Here is a 16,032-nt window from a genome sequence, read left to right on the forward strand (position 1 = left end):
AGAATCAAAGACGCTGCTCTTTGATTAGTTACCTTAGTTTTCTGCTACATCAAAAAGAAACAGACACGAGTAACTCTGTCGAGGCTGGCTCATGGAAGAACACTTCGATAATTATGTCAGTGATCTCTTTTTGAAAGGAATAATGGTAAAACTTAGAAGATTGTTGTTTGGTGATAAAATGATTGGTATAGTTCTCGTACCTTCAATAACTCTCTTTCTTGACATCATGGGCTCTCATTTCTCTGCATGAGCTTTGTCAGGTGTTTCCTTGTTGGCTCTATTAGGTAGTGCGGCGTGGTGTTTGGTCACTAACCCTAATGAATCACATCACATGACGTGTCTTGCCTTCTTTTGTGATACGTCTCTGACAAGGTCATAGTGTTGAATCAAATGTTACTTGCTATTGTTGTATTGAGGTAAGGTATGGTGCATGTATAGAAGTGTGGTGTTATATAATATTCTACTACTGAGAATAGGATAAGTGATTGAGGTAAGGTTGTAAGATGGCTATGACAGGCTCTACATGCCTTTCATGTTAAAGAAGCAAACCAACTTTCATGGAATTAACGGGTATCAAGTCAATGGGCTTCTCAAGGGCATGATTGAGCACGGGCCGCTTGCAGTATCGCTCGCTAGATGGGGCTCGTTGTTTCCCTCTCGGGCTTGGAGTCCCACTATCAGAAAGGATTATTCTTGGGTATACTATAGTTAACGAATCAGGATCCCCTACAATTTTAAAGAAAATGTAGATTTTTAAATTACAAAATTCAAGTTGTTCCTTGTATTAAACGACTTGGAAAATGATCCCTATTAAAAGAACCCGATGAAAATATATTCAAATTCTAATCGATAACATGCCACTTTTTAAAAGGTAGCATTTTTCAAGCCACTCCATGCAAGGAATAGACTGAATTCTACAATTTTAGAATTTACAATTTATTTGAAATTATAGGAAATCCTAATCCATAGTTAACCTCATTAATTATATATATATATATATATATATATATATATATATATATATATATATATATATATATATATTTTTTTTTTTTTGAAACAGTTCAATCTCATTCATTGATAAATGAGTATAAAGCTCAAACAACACAGAGCAAAGCTCTGAAGCAACCATAGCCAAAATTACGAGGTTACAAGCGTTAAAGATGACGTATTACATTTCAGACTCAAACTAAATCCGCTAACTTATGACTAATTTTCAAACTAAACAGTAGATCTGCGCTAAACAGACTCAAACCAATGCATAGGTAGCTCTTATTCCTCTGCATTGAGGGCAAAGAACCCCAAGCCAAAACTCATTATCCTCGACCCAAAAGCCAAGATAACGTTCACATCTACAACCCAAAGGTCTGGACCAAATCAACTACCCCGAAGGGCATCAGGCAGGCAGATCAAGAGAGAGGACCGAGCATTATTACAAACAAAAACAAAACCGATACAAGGAAACAAAACAAGACAAAAATAACAAAAAAAGGAAAGGTAGACAAAATTACAGGGAAATAACCAACAAAAAAAAGCACACTAAGAGGATGACAGTAGCCAGAAAGAAGAGCTGATCGCACGCTCACCGGAAACCGAAAACGGAAGGGGGCGTTGGAAGCTCATCGCGGTGGGGGCGCGAGAAAAAGGCCAAGTAGAAGACGGTAGGCGGCGGAGCAAGCGCAGAAGAGATCGGCGGCGCATTCAAACGAAGGGGGAAGTTTGAGTGAAACCCCATGAGCATCATCCACAAAGAGTACCTAAACAAACAGAAACAACAAAAGCAAAAACAAAAAAAAAATAAACACAAACTCTACCAAAAAAAAAAAACAAAAGGAGAGAATACAAGAAAATAAAACAAAGAAACAAGAAACCCAAAACAGAAACCACATCGGGGAGGAAGGTTGCCATGGGAAAATGGCTGGAACGCGAAGAACCCAGATGGAGCCGAAGAGGACAAGCGGAGGGGCGAGTGACGTGGGTTCGACAAGGACAGTAGGTCGGGCAAAGAACGGCCGATCCAAAAGCCTAGAGCAAAAAAAGGGACCAAAGGAGGGGGAAGAGTCAGAGAGGAAGGGAAAGGAAAAATCGCCCAAAAAGCTAAGGGCATCAGGTAAATAGGCTAGCTCGCTAAAAGAAAAATGGCAATGGAATGGAAGGGGAGGGGGGAGGCAAAAGAGGGAAAGGGGAGGAGGGCCGGAGGGGGAGAAAACGACGCTCTCTGCTAGAGATGAAACCCTAGCAGAGAGGGGAGATTAATTATAGTTATTTGTGTTCATTAATCAATCTCATTAATATTCCATTAGATGTCTCCTCAGGACCAATTATCTTTTAATCTGATAAAATTTGTATTAAATTTCCATCATATTATTAGTTTTTTTTTTTATTAAAAAAATAAAAAATCCCTTCATATTATTAGTTTGATAAGTGCATAGAAATACTACATGCAGCTCGGTTATTTTCAGTTTTGATTACCACCCCCATAAAACCTATTTGATACATAATTTGTACTAAAAAGTTGCTTCATTTTTTAATTAAGTAATTAGTTTGCATTTTAGTTTATTTAACTAAGAAGAAAAAAATTAAAGAAACTTGGCTATCTCTGTTTAAAATAGTTTGCCTAATTGAGTATCCCAAATTAACAATTACTTCAATTCCTCTAAGCCAATATCTCCAAACTAGATGTGTATTCTCTTTGTCATTTGCTTATTTTTTGAAAATAACTGAAAATAAATTATTTGTCCAAGATAATTGAAAATAATCACTCTTTAATACTTCTTGATCACTAGGTTTTTTACTTTCCATTCATCAATATTTTAATTAAGGTAGCCCTCAACATGCCCAAACTTTCTCTTTTTTAATTATTATTATTATTTTTTTATATGCTTGGAACAAATTATTTATAAAGAGATTAGGATACTATTAATTAGTTTTAGTTAAGCCAACTACTAGTTATTTTTGGTTATTTGGCTAAGCACGGGACAATTCAAATGATTTAACTACATCTATCCAATAAGTTTGTTTAATTGAAATTCTCAAATCAAATTACTTCCTCCAACTCCAAGTCAATATCTTTAAAAAACGATATTTGTGTGGGCCTTTTATCACTTTTTTTTTTTTTTGATATGTTCACACAAGAGAAAAAGGAGGGGGGATTCTACTAGTAACCTCCGCTTCATGAGGCCTGGTCCACTGCCGATTGAGCTATCCCTTGGGGACGAGTCTTTTCTCATTTGTTTATCGTTTTAATGTACAAACAACTTGTTTGAGGATTTAATGCCACTCCCTTCCATAACTTCATCATTATTTATTTATTTATTGTCGGCTAAATAACATGCACTTTAAACTAAATATATAAAAATATAAAGTTGATATGAACAAAAACCCACATGCAATATCTAGAGTTTACATTTAATTAACATTTTGAAGAAATAAAATTATTTTTACATACAAAAACAAATATTGTAGTGATGTCATAGATAGCATGCCTATAAGTTTCTTATGTCGTCTCAAAGAGGTAGCTCAATCGACTGAGACTACGCCTAATGAAGCGGAAGTCACTAGGTCAAACCCCCCTCATCCTCTTGTGTTGACATGTCAATAAAAGTTTCTTATATATGTCTCTTAACATTTCAACCTCATCAATGTTAAGAGATTATGGCCGTGGCATTTTGCATTAAATTAAAAATAATGGAAGCTAGTATTTAATTTAATATTTTAATTTGGGTTGAGAGAAAAAGTATATAACTAAACAAATTCAAAGCACTGAAACAGCAATTTTGATCTTGTCATCTCATTACCATAAAGTAACCATTCCTCAAGTTTCGACATTTCAATTCCTTGGTAAGGTCAATTATACTAATCAAGATGGACTTGAAGAAGGATGTCTTAGATGTTTAGGTCCCTATCCAATTATGCCACATAGCATAACAGAAGCTCATGGATGAAGAAACAAAAAAAATAATTTACAAAGCCCTTTCAAACTTCAAAGTTTAGTTTTATTATTATTATTTTTTTTTAAAAAAAAAAAATTATCCTATTCTAAAAGACAAGCCAAAAATACTAACAATAGCTATTCTATCTGGGTGTGACCATCGTATCACCTACCTATTGGGAGCTGTACAATAAGGACCTAGACCGTAGGAACCGCAAGCGCTCATTTAAGTTCGACTAAACTATAGCCTAATCGAGTCCCATCAAAACCTTAGTGGGACCTAACGCGGCTAATATTAATAAGATTGATGATTTCCATTTTGAGAGTCGAACCTTTACCCTAATATATACCCAATCACTTGGAGATTTTTTTTGAGGCCACTGAACCACCACCATTAATGGTAAACTTCAAAGTTATTTATTTAATCACAAACTTCATGTCCTTATATTCACAAAAAGTAATGTTATGTACTGCACTTTTATCTTATTTTCATTCTACTAGATTAATTTGGCAGTATTCACACAAGATCTTATAAACATTGCTATGTCAACCCAATAAAATAGCATTTTTGGTTCACAAATCACAAATCAAGAACCCCTTTGCCTGTTGTTGACCAAAAGATTTTGGTCTGTGGCTATGTCATCCTCCACCTTTAGACTCTCCTTCCCAAGCTGTCAATTTTTTGGCAAAGACATTCGGATGCCTTCAGTCAGTTTTGGGTTACACACTTTTGCTCTTTAAGAGAGAAGATATATATATATATATATATTCTTTTTATGCAATTAACCAATCGTACAAGAGAGTTAAAAAAAGAAAAAAAGAAAAAAAAAAAAAGGGTATAAATTCTAAAGTATATTCTTTTCATTCAATTACAACGTATTCATGTGGGTCCTCTCCATCATAGCCGCAAAACACATGATTGAGGTGGCCCTACACGTTTCATGTTCTCTCTCTTTCTCTCATTGGTGAAAAATGGTTGGCTCAGAGATATATAGCACGAGCTTAATTTTTTATTTTTTATTTTTTTAATTTTCCCAGTCAATTTTTTTTAATTTGACCATTTGAGGTCAAACAAAGCTTTTTTATTTTATTTCTGGTTTTCTAAATATTTAAAGTAAAATGATTATGAAAATAACTTTTTTGGCCAAGAGAAAAACGTTGCCGATGTATATACATTTTCAGGAATCTTCCTCTCCTGTCGTTTCTTCTGAACAAATCTGTCAACAAAATGATCACATACTGTTTAGGTTGGCCAACTTACAATCCACAGAATAATTTCAAAGGCGTCTGCGTCATTCATTTGGCACAAATGGTTATATTAATTTGCCGCCTCCATTTTTCCCTGCTGTTTGCTTAGACAGAAAAGAAAAGAAAAGAAAAGAAAAATTCAAAGGCTTTTTCTTTTTGTTTGAGCATCCTGCCGCCCAACTGACATGAACAAGCCTAATTGCCAAGGAATCTCGTTATTCAGCTTGTGATTTGCTTGAACAATTGGGTGGAATCAGGTTCTTTTGATCTGAACCAAATAAAGCAATGTGGTGGGTTTGTCGGTTTTGGAGGCTACCGCCACCCACAACTTCATCAAGACTCTAAGGACTTTCCTTCTCTATATATCTATCTATCTGTTTACAGGAAGGATCAACGAATACATTCATCCAAATATTTTAAATTATTCATCCAAAAATAAAAAAAAATAAAAATCAACGAATACCATCTCCAATTATCAGCATAGATTCTCTCTTCAATATTTGTTTAAATCAAAGGAAAGCTCAGAGTTGCTATTAACAAGTTCAACCAATCTTGTGAGGGATTGCAACTGCTATAAGCATTAGGTTAGGTGAAAAATACCCTTCCCTTGTTCTCTTTCCTTTGGTTTGTGCCCCCCCGGTGGGGAGGGGTGGGGGGTTGACTAAAAAGAGTGATGCTACTTAAAAAAAAATACAAAAGAAAAGTTTTTTAAAACACGTCTTGTAAATGTTTGTGATAAATAGGTGTGAAAATAAGTATTACTCGACTAAAAAACCTAAAAATCACCACTATGAAAGCAATTTTTGCAGCGCAAAAGAACACGGAATGAGATGCTATAAAGATTAAAATCAGCCTATTACTGGATTAATAAGCTTCAACACCAAATTTTCCTCGATAACAAAACAAGAGCTATCACACATTTTCTGACATTCTCAGGATATAGAATGAAAATGCATTAGTATTTAAGAAAATTTAATAACTTTGCAAAGACAGAAGGTTAAACATAAGAGAAAACAACCACTATCCATCTGCTTTGCTTCTTCAGAATCTTTCATTTGCGCACCTCTGTTTTTTTCTGATCTTTGGCTGACAAGAGTAGATAAATTACCATCAGTCTGTTATTTCCTTGGTGAAGAAGGAAAGAAGTACAAGAGTACAAAACGAGAAAAACCTGCTCCATCGTAATGCTTCCACCCCTTGTAGGGAAGACAACAGAGCAGAAGCATCACGAATCTTGGAGCAAGAAGAGGGCTAAGTCAGACAGTTAGGGCTACACGAATCATACCACTCTTTTCTTCATCTCGCTTCCTAGCAGCCTCTGCTCTTTGTTGCCGTATCAGGGCCAAGCGTTCTGCAAGACAATTTTTAGTGAAACAACAAAATACTGAACAGATGTTGAGACGAGAGCCATAGACGGCCTGTTCGGCGATCAACAATTTCAAATCTTGAAAGATATTGATGTTCTGAAATTAACTCTATATAGTTACTTTTTCAATAAAAAATTAAATTTAAGTGTCCCATCAGTGATTTTCACACAGACAAAATATGGAAGTACTGACATTTTCCATAGGAATTGGGATGCTCATGAAAATTGTCATTTTTAGAAATTTTGCCAAATGAACAACCAACAATGTACATTTTTGGTAAGTGCTTTGAGGGTTTTTTTTTTTTTTTTGTGTGTTTTGATTTGAAATTTTTTTGGTCAGGTCCACATTTGAAAAGTGTTGTTTGTAGGGCACAAAGGAAAGTTGTTTGGTAAACTTTTTGAAAAAAGTGTTCTAGTGTATCTGAAAAGCAAAAAATATGAGAAAAGTGTTTTCAAACGAAACAAAAGCAGAAAAAAGGCAAAAAGTCAAAGGTGGCCCTGGATTAAAAAAAAAAGAAAAAGAAAAAGAACCTTTGAGTCAACTTCTATTAATAAACTCTAGTAGGATACAAGATCATTGCCCTCAGACTAGGCACAGTTTATCCTAAATGTCTAGAAATTCTAATTGTATGGCAAAGCACATGATATAATTTAATAATTTCTAGCACTGCTGCTAGCCATAACTTGACCATATTGCTTTTAAAATCTATATATGACGAGCCATGGATGGTCCATACATTTCCATCTAATAGACTCAGCACAGGCTGGTTGCTACATACTTAATTAGCAGGATGACCATTTAAGTAATTTATGAATACTAACTACTATTTAATCTCTAAAAACGAAAAGTACTTTTCATTTTGTTCAAAGTTTTTGCCCTTGTTCTAGGCACAATATATACTTAATTAACCACCAAAGAAGTGAAACAACGTATAAGAAAGGAAAGAAAAAGCCAAGATGAAACATGTTTTCTTGTGCAAGAATACATAATAAAGCCAAGTTCACTCCTAGCGCATTAAAGTGAAGTCAGTTGGCCAATAAGCATACTTTATATAATTCATTAACCATCAAAAAGACAAAAGCTAAAGAAATTTTAATTTCAAATGAATTACCTAAATCTTTCCTTGCTTGTTCTGTTTTTCCTTGTTCCTGCAGCCTCATGTATCTCTCATGAGCTTTTTGTTTCTCTATCTCCTCTCTGTTACAATTATATTGAAGTTGAGTCAATAATAGTGGCAACTCATTACCTAAAGCACATGCTTACTTATAAAAGAATTACATAATTACTCTAAACAAACTAATCACAAGCCCCTACAAATCAAAATCAGAGGAAAATGCAAGAACCCTAACTACAAAATATTATGTCTTACAAGTTACAACAAATGGAGTTCAACTGTGCCAGTATTTAACATTTTCAAGAGAATTCAATATGTCAAACAACTAAATACAAAAGCAAACAATATTTTGAATCCTAATCACATACCAAATAGAACATGCAAGTCTGCAGTGAATTGTTCATATTGTTTCAAAATAGAAAACATAATTATTATGATCACCACTCCACAAGATGGTATGTTTTTGTGGACATGTTTAGCACAGAGATCACCAGAATCCAAAGCACCGTGTTAATTTTAGATTCACATTTTACATTTTTTTGTGCATTTCATAGGGTGCAGAAACCAAAGGCCTGCAGATTGCAGTTGAAATTTTTGTAATGTCCATAGATGGGAGCTGAGACACTTTTAGAAGCTTCGTCATTCAGTTTCAGCTCTATTCAAGATTTATCAATAATCTTTTTTTTTTTATAACGGAGGAGAACTTTACTCAGATTAATTGCACGTAGCAAACGCATACTGTTCAACAATCCTCACCGTTAATCAAACTCTTACAGGTAACTGATCCCACCCGCAAGAACCAGTTACCAGGTAATCCAGGAGCTTTCACCCCTGATGGGTTAAGCAAAACATAAACTCGATAAAGTTTCAAGAATAATAAGACAAACTGAAGCATAATCAGTGTAATGAGAAAAATGACGAAAACAGTTTCACAAATTAAACAGTGCTCTTATGCATTTAATGTAAGAGGACTCCATTATTTAAAGAAGGGAGAAGAACATGTACTTACCTTTCACGCCTTGAGAGTTCAGTCGTTTTCTCTGTCTGCAACATGGATATAGATCACTGAATGCATTAAGCTACAAACAAGCTACTGAAACAGTAACAAAAGAAATATTTTTTCTTTGCCAAACTTACATCAGCATTTCTAGCCTTCAAGTTCTTTGATTTTACTAAATTGGGATTTTCAATGTCAATGAGACCCTGGGTGCCTTTCCTCTTCTGCCAAAATTTGGTAGCAATTCAACAAGAAATAAGTTGGAAGCCAGAAAGTAATGTAGATATAACAAGATGTATTACAAAGGATTAGGTGCATAAAACTAAAGCGCAAAGAGTAAACTGACCTCAGGTTCTTCTTCTTCTTCTCCTTCTTCTACTTCCTCTTCAGATTCTTCTTCTACCTCCTCTTTGACTTCCTAACAGCAACAAAGAAATCAATTCTTCATCTACAAATGCTGATAAGCACAACAAATACAGACATACAGACAGACAAAGAAACAACGACAAAGAAATGACAAAATAAAAGAAGCCAGATATTAGTGTTAAGCATAGCTCATTTCAAGTTAAAATCAGGAGTAATGATTTTTGTACATGTAGGGAAAAATAGAAAGAACAAAAACACCATAAAATTCAATTTATACATGACAGAGTATTACTGCCTAGAGAAAAAAGTTTGATGTTCCAAAACGGCAATGAAAAACAAATTAACCCATACTCCTTTTTCTTTTGCTCACGCATTTACAAGTAAAGCCAGAATTACATTGTGAAAAACGCAACTCACATACTGCCAATCACTACGGGTCCATAATCTTGTGACATGCTATAGGCATGGGTCAAAGGAGAACAATAATAATTTTAAGAAATTAGAATTGGTCAAATATACATTATCGTATTCTTAAGGTAGATTCTTGAGAAATAAATGATTGAACACTCCATTACCAGAGAGAATGCAATTATATCAGTATGTACAGTATGCAATTCTTACAATAGCCAGTATAATAAGTACAATAAATACCTTCTTAAAACTTCGTGGGCGAGAAGAGCTACCAGCAACTGCAACCATTAGAAGTACAAACACAAAGCACATAGAGTGAGCCCATAGGAAATGTCACAACTAGTGAATGAACTTCATAAAATTCTATTTTACACACACACACACACACATAGATATATATATATTATTACTAACTTCTGAAAATTTGTCGAAATTAACATTTTGATAGAAGATAGATTATGCAACATCAAAACACAAAAACTGAAAAATCATGAAGTTAAAAAGTACTCTTACAGCATAGTACTTACAAAACCTGTAATTAACATTCACAAATTCCAAACCACTTCAGAAACAAAGCCCCCAGACCCAACCAATTCAGTGGTTCGCTATAATTTCTATTTTCCAGCTGAAAATGTTTGGATTATTTTAACCCAATGCTCAAATTATGCATCCACGCTCCCCTAGCTTTATTTTGGCACATAAACTGAAAGCATTGAAGTCTGATTTGAAACAATGGAATGAGGAGGTAGAAGTCAAGGGCTCTTTGGTTGAGAGAGGGGGATAAGAACACTAAATTTTTCTACCGTGTAGCTAACTTAAACAGAAGAAGCAACACTGTTGCTTCCTTAGTTGTTAATGGGTCCATTTCTTGAGAATCTTCAGAAATCAGAGACCACATTGTGCAATTTTACAATCAACTTTATTCATAACAATTTCATTGGCTATTTGTGGTTGTCATGGAGGCTTTGAGTAAAATGTAGTCCGCCTCGGTGGATAAGGGCTTTACTAGGTTTTTCGATGGGGTCGAGAAGCTCAAACAAGTTCCTAATATCACATCTCTTGTTTGTAGGCAATACATTGATCTTTTGTGAGACAAATCCGGAATATTTCCATCACTTGCGTTTTCTCTTATGTTTTGAACTTGTATCGAGGTTGAAGATTAATTTTCTAAATTGGAGTTGGTCCCTATTGGTGTAGTGGATGACATTAGAGGTTTGGCTCCCTATCCTTGGTTGTAGGGTGTCCTCTTTGCCTATGAAGTATTTGGGTCTTCCTTCGGGACTTCAATTTGCAAACTTATTGCGGGATGGCATTCAATGAAACATCATTTGGCAGGTTGGAAGAGGCTTTCTTTATCAAAGGGTGGTTGGCTGACTCTAATTAAAAACACTCTCTCCAATTTGCCAACTTATTATCTATCCTTTTTTCCCATACTTGTAAGAGTTGCCAATCGAATTGAGAAAATCAGCAGGATTGTCTGTGGGGTGGAGTCGGTGACAAGTTGAAGTTTCATCTAGTCAATTGGTCCAAAGTTTGTTCTCCAGCTATGATGGTTTGGGGGTTAGAAATCTGACTTAGTTTAATCGAGCTCTCTTCAAGAAGTGGGTATGTTGCTTTGCCACGAAAAAAGAGGCGTTGTGGAGATCAGTGGTGGAAACCACATATTATAGTATGAGGGAGGAGGATGTTCCAAAGAGGTTGTTGGCCTTCCAGCGTGAGGGGTGTGGAAAAACATTAAGAGGGGGTGGGAGGTGTTTTCTAGATTTGTCAGATATGAGGTGGGAGACGGATCAAAGATAAGGTTTTGGCATTATTTGTGGTGTGGAGATCGGTCTCGAAAGGCCTCTTTTCTGAAATTGTTTAGTGTTGCCCGCTGTAAAGAGGCTTTGGTGGCAGATCATGTGCATTCCTTAACGACAACCTTCAGTTAAATATTTATTTATCATACTTTGTGCATGATTGGGAGGTGGATTGGTCACTTTTTTTTATTTTTTTTTTATTTTTATAAGTAATTGAAATATCATTAAAAGTGAAAGGCACTCCCAAGTACATAGGAAGTATACAAGAAAAAACACGTAGCTAAAAGAAGAAAAAAGACTAAGAAAATGATGAAAACTTAGGACCAAAGAAGAAATATAAGCAGCTGTCCACATATAAAGAATATTGAAGAAAAAAGACTTAAGTTTCTCCATCGTACTCTCACGATCTTCAAAATTCTTATCATTCATTTCCCTCCAGATACGCCATAAAAGATAACACAACACCATCTTTCACACAACAGCACTCTAAGGGCTACCAACGGTCCACCAACATGCATATAAGTGCATAACTCGTCTAGGCATAACCCAAGAAAACCCAGAGTGATAGAAGAAAGCATTCCATAAGGCACTCACCGCTTCACAATAGACAAGAAGACCATCCACGAACTCCCAATTTCTTTTGCACAAGCAGCACCTATCGATCTCTATGACATGCCGCTTCTTAAGATTGTCTGTGGTAAGGATCTTTCCTAGGGTTGCTAACCAAGCAAAAAAAGCTGTCCTTTAAGGGAGCCTTAGTCCACAAAATACTCTTTCAAGGGAAAAGATTGGTCACTTTGTTCTTTGATCTTTTGAACTCCCTTAAATTGAGACGAGGTGGCGAGGATAAAATGTATTGAATCCCTTCCAAAAGGTGGAAGGTCAAGGTTAGATCCTTCTATCATAGGCTCTGCACTCCCATTGGGTCTCCTTTTTCTTGGAAGAGCATTTGTGTTGATGGCAGCGTTAGGGAAGATCTTAATGTTTGATAACTTGAGAAAGAGACAAGTCATAATAGTGGATTGGTGTTGCATATTGTTGTGTATACACTTGTGAGAGTTGTGTCCCACATTGAGGAAATATAAAGAACAAGAGTACTGAATATACATAAGTGTACCCAAGCCCATTAGCTTAGGCTTTTGGGCTAGAGTGGTGTCCTAATATGTATATTAATTTACTCTTGTTTGACTCCCATGGTGTTTGTCTCCCCAACACATGTAAGAAGAATATGGAGACTACTAATCACCTTCTTCTCCACTATAAAGTGGTTAGAGATCTATGGGTTTCGATCTTCCATCTTTTTGGCATAGAGTGGGTCATGCATGAAGGGTGATGGAGTTATTGGCTAAATGGAGAGGTCAGTTGGGAAGTAGGTGCAGTTTAGAAGCTTGGAGGCTGGCTCTTCAGGATTTTCTGTGTATTTGGGTTGTGCCCTTATGCGCTTCTAAAGATATTGAATTACTTAGGGAAAAAAAAAAAAAAAATTGTGCATCCAAGTAAAGGCTCAGTTACTAATACAAAATCCGCCAAATAAAATGATCCCAACCATTTTTTACCGAGTGTGACCAAAATTTTAACTGATTCGACTAGATTAACGTCGCTCATACCAACTTCCACCAACAGCCTTGAAAAAAAGTCTATTACACTTAATGAGCTTCCCCAAATTTACAGATGATGAAACTGACAAATCTTTATAAACGAAAGTTAATCCCTCAGTAACTTTGCAAACTTAATTAAAAAGGTGCCATTAACCTTAATTCAGATATAACATAAAATAGAAAATGACAATAGCTATAGCCAAATTTGGTGGATCTGATATAGTTCAGGAACTAAAACCCTACATATTCGTATACGCATAGAGAGAGAGAGAGAGAGAGAGGGAGAGAGAGAGAGATTACGGAGTTCTTCGTGGGTAGAGAAGCTGCGGTGACCGGTGGGCTTGCCCTTGAACTTTCCTCTTCCCATCTTTGAAGCAGAGAAGGAAGATTTCAACTACGAAATCCCAATGAGAGAGAGAGAGAGAATGGGTAGTTTCTGCAGCTGGGTTTGGCACTCAGAGCTCTCTGCTACTCGTGTGTTTGAAACTTGAAAGCCTCACTGATATTTATTCCTTTTTGCATCAGACTTTGGCTTTATGTCCACGCGCCGTTATTTCAAGCTGTCGATAAAAGTGGGAATACGCTTTCTTGAAGAATAAAGGAATTGAATAATTCGTTGTTTTCTTTTTTCCTTTCCAAAAAAAAAAAAAAAAAAAGAGAGTATGTCACCGCCTCTTTTTTCTTTTTCTTTTTTCATTTATTGAAACAAGAGTTTTCAATTGGAGACACATGCTAACTTTTGTAAATAAAAAGACCTTTGCTATCTTTTCCATCCGATAAATAATCGAAACTATTATTATTATTATTATTATTATTTTTGGTGAGTATATAACAAAGAAGCTACAAATTATAACAATGGGCTGAGCAACTCAAACAAAAAGGCATTAAACCACTGTATCAAATTGGGTAAATAGAAATAGAAAAAAAAAAAAATGCAATGCATCAAATAAATAACGCAGAGCTATGATTTTTTGGCATGAAAACCAAGAAAATTGACCACCAATTAAGATAGTAATATATGGTGTGTCAAAAATGATACAACCAAAGAGTTTAGAAAAGAGCACGAAACTATAAAAGTTCTGCAATCATGTCCAAACCCTAAAGGACGGACAAGAACAAACGGTAATAGAGACTTTTAAACACAAAGAAAATAACAATATATAAACAAAAACAAGACTAAACGCCCATAACAAACGATAAGCAAATAACATAAAAAGGAAATAAATAGTGCAAAACAACAGAGTTGATCACTGAAGGGGGAGAGGAAGGGTCTTCACGCGTCGGCGCGTGGTGGCTGGATGATGATGGAGCTGGCAGCGATAGGTAGCGGAGAGGTCCAGGAGTTCAGTGAGGTGACACGTGTGAGGTTGCAGCTTCATGAAATGGACCGATCTGATTTTGAAAAAATTAAATCCAAAGATTTCAAAGAGAAGCCGAAACTGAGACTTGGAGCGGATGGAGAAGGCGGTGACCAGACCATCTATGAAAGAGGATGAGATGACGAAGCTGTTGATGCATGATAAATTGCCATAAGTGATGGATAAGGTCTCTGATGAGGCAAGCAAGACCTCGTAGAAGGTATTTGGAGCCTCATAAGAGGCAAGAAAGAGAGAGGGAGGAAAGGAAAAGGGGATCATAGGGGAAAGGGAGGGAGGACTTCCTCCTCCCACGGCTACTTGGGAAAGGAGGGGAGATTTTTTAGGTGAGAGAAGAGAGCCTTTTTCTTTTCTTTTTGGGTTATCTTCTTGGATGGAAGTTAACGAAACTATTATCAAAATACAATTACTGTCATTTGGTTCATGGAATATGGACCAAAATGACAACCATAAATTAGCTGGACAAACACAATAAGGAAAGTTTTCAGATAAAATTTAAAATTTACTTGAAAAATCGATTAAATCGGTTAATTGTCGGTTAACTAATAAAAAAATTTATACCGTCTAACGAACCTAACTGATGACGAAATAGTATTTTTATTCCGCCTACCGACCCCCGGAAGTCGGTTTCCGGTCGGTGATGATTCGGTGGCGGTCAGTAGGCAGTAAACAGTTAATCTGCCTACCACTACCTAAACCTTTGGCCGGCCACTATGAGTAACGACTTGCTTGCGAATGTTGCACCTAAGGCTCTGTTGTAGAGGCGGCTTTTGCCACCTCATGAGAGAGTGAGTCTAAGATTTTTACAAGATAAATGATTGATGTTAATGTTTTTCTCATATTTTCTTTATTTTATCTTTCAAATCGATTTATGAACTTGGATGGACTTCCCATAAATTAATGAGGAATCCTGCGAATCTAATAGTTAATTTATTGAATTTGTAAGAGAATATATATATATATATATATATATATATATATATATGAGCAAAGTACTTACATAAATTATTTATCTTTTCATGGCTATTTTTTTATTTTTTATTTTTAAAATAGAATGGCATACTTATATTTTTTAGCCCATTTTAGGTATTATTTGAGGGAGAAAGTTAATGGAATTCTCCATTTACAAATGTTGGTGGGACAAGCTTTAAATTTATTAATTTAATTTAAAAATTAGGTTTTGTTCCCGAGAGGTAGCTCAATCGGCTGGGACCACACTTAATGAAGTGGAGGTCACTAGTTCGAATCCTCCTTCCCCCTCTTGTGCGGACATGTCAAAAAAAAAAAAAATTAGGTTTTAATATCAAAATGTTTCTAAAGAATAAAACCTTCTCTAAAAGGGCATAACAACTAACAAATACACCTTTGATGTGGTTGTCTTTCTTGTGTATATCGTGTACATAGTCGTGCCAAATATATATGAGTTAAATACCTAACACCCTCTATGGGATTTGCCAACTTTATTTTTACCCCTTGTGATTTCATTTTTATCACAGGAGGTCCTTGTGGTTTTGATAAATGACCAAGTTAGTCAATCCGTTAGTTGACCGTTAGTTGACTAACGAAATTCCACGTGGACCAATCAGATGTTGACACGTGGCACATATTAATTTTTTTTAAAAAATTAAAAAAAAAAAGTAATTTTTTTTTTTGACACGAGCCACCCCATGGGTGCCCAAGGGGGTGGTCGAAACCACTCCCAGTGGGTACTGGGGGTGGCTCGGCCACCCCCATGGAGCCTAGGGGGTGGCTGAAACCACCCCCAATGGTGGTTGGGGGTGGTTTTGGCCACCACAAAAATGTAAATTTTTTTTTTGACACGAGC

General features: G+C 35.8%; 1 protein-coding gene across 1 annotated transcript; it reads right to left on the reverse strand.

The window, feature by feature from the left end:
- Positions 1–6,015: 6,015 nt before the first annotated feature.
- On the reverse strand, positions 6,016–13,335 carry LOC132174876 (uncharacterized). Its single transcript, XM_059586608.2, has 8 exons — positions 13,132–13,335; positions 9,675–9,712; positions 9,004–9,075; positions 8,798–8,881; positions 8,670–8,704; positions 7,658–7,743; positions 6,465–6,530; positions 6,016–6,265 (listed from the first exon to the last, which is right to left on the reverse strand). Exons 1-8 carry the CDS (start codon positions 13,196–13,198, stop codon positions 6,231–6,233), a joined length of 483 nt encoding a protein of 160 aa, XP_059442591.1. The 5' UTR covers positions 13,199–13,335; the 3' UTR covers positions 6,016–6,230.
- Between the last annotated feature and the right edge of the window lie 2,697 nt (positions 13,336–16,032).

The sequence above is a fragment of the Corylus avellana genome, chromosome 3 (assembly GCF_965113065.1).
Source record: "Corylus avellana chromosome 3, dhCorAvel1.hap1.2, whole genome shotgun sequence".
Lineage (NCBI taxonomy): Eukaryota > Viridiplantae > Streptophyta > Magnoliopsida > Fagales > Betulaceae > Corylus > Corylus avellana.

What these genes read in the sequence shown, in the direction of transcription:
- LOC132174876 (XM_059586608.2), bottom strand. Translation starts at nt 13,198, where the DNA reads ATGGGAAGAGGAAAGTTCAAGGGCAAGCCCACCGGTCACCGCAGCTTC. An exon ending in CTCTACCCACGAAGAACTCC is followed by an intron (nt 9,713 to 13,131) that starts GTAATCTCTCTC and finishes TAATGGTTGCAG; the next exon opens with TTGCTGGTAGCTCTTCTCGC. An exon ending in AAGAAGAAGAAGAACCTGAG is followed by an intron (nt 8,882 to 9,003) that starts GTCAGTTTACTC and finishes AAATTTTGGCAG; the next exon opens with AAGAGGAAAGGCACCCAGGG.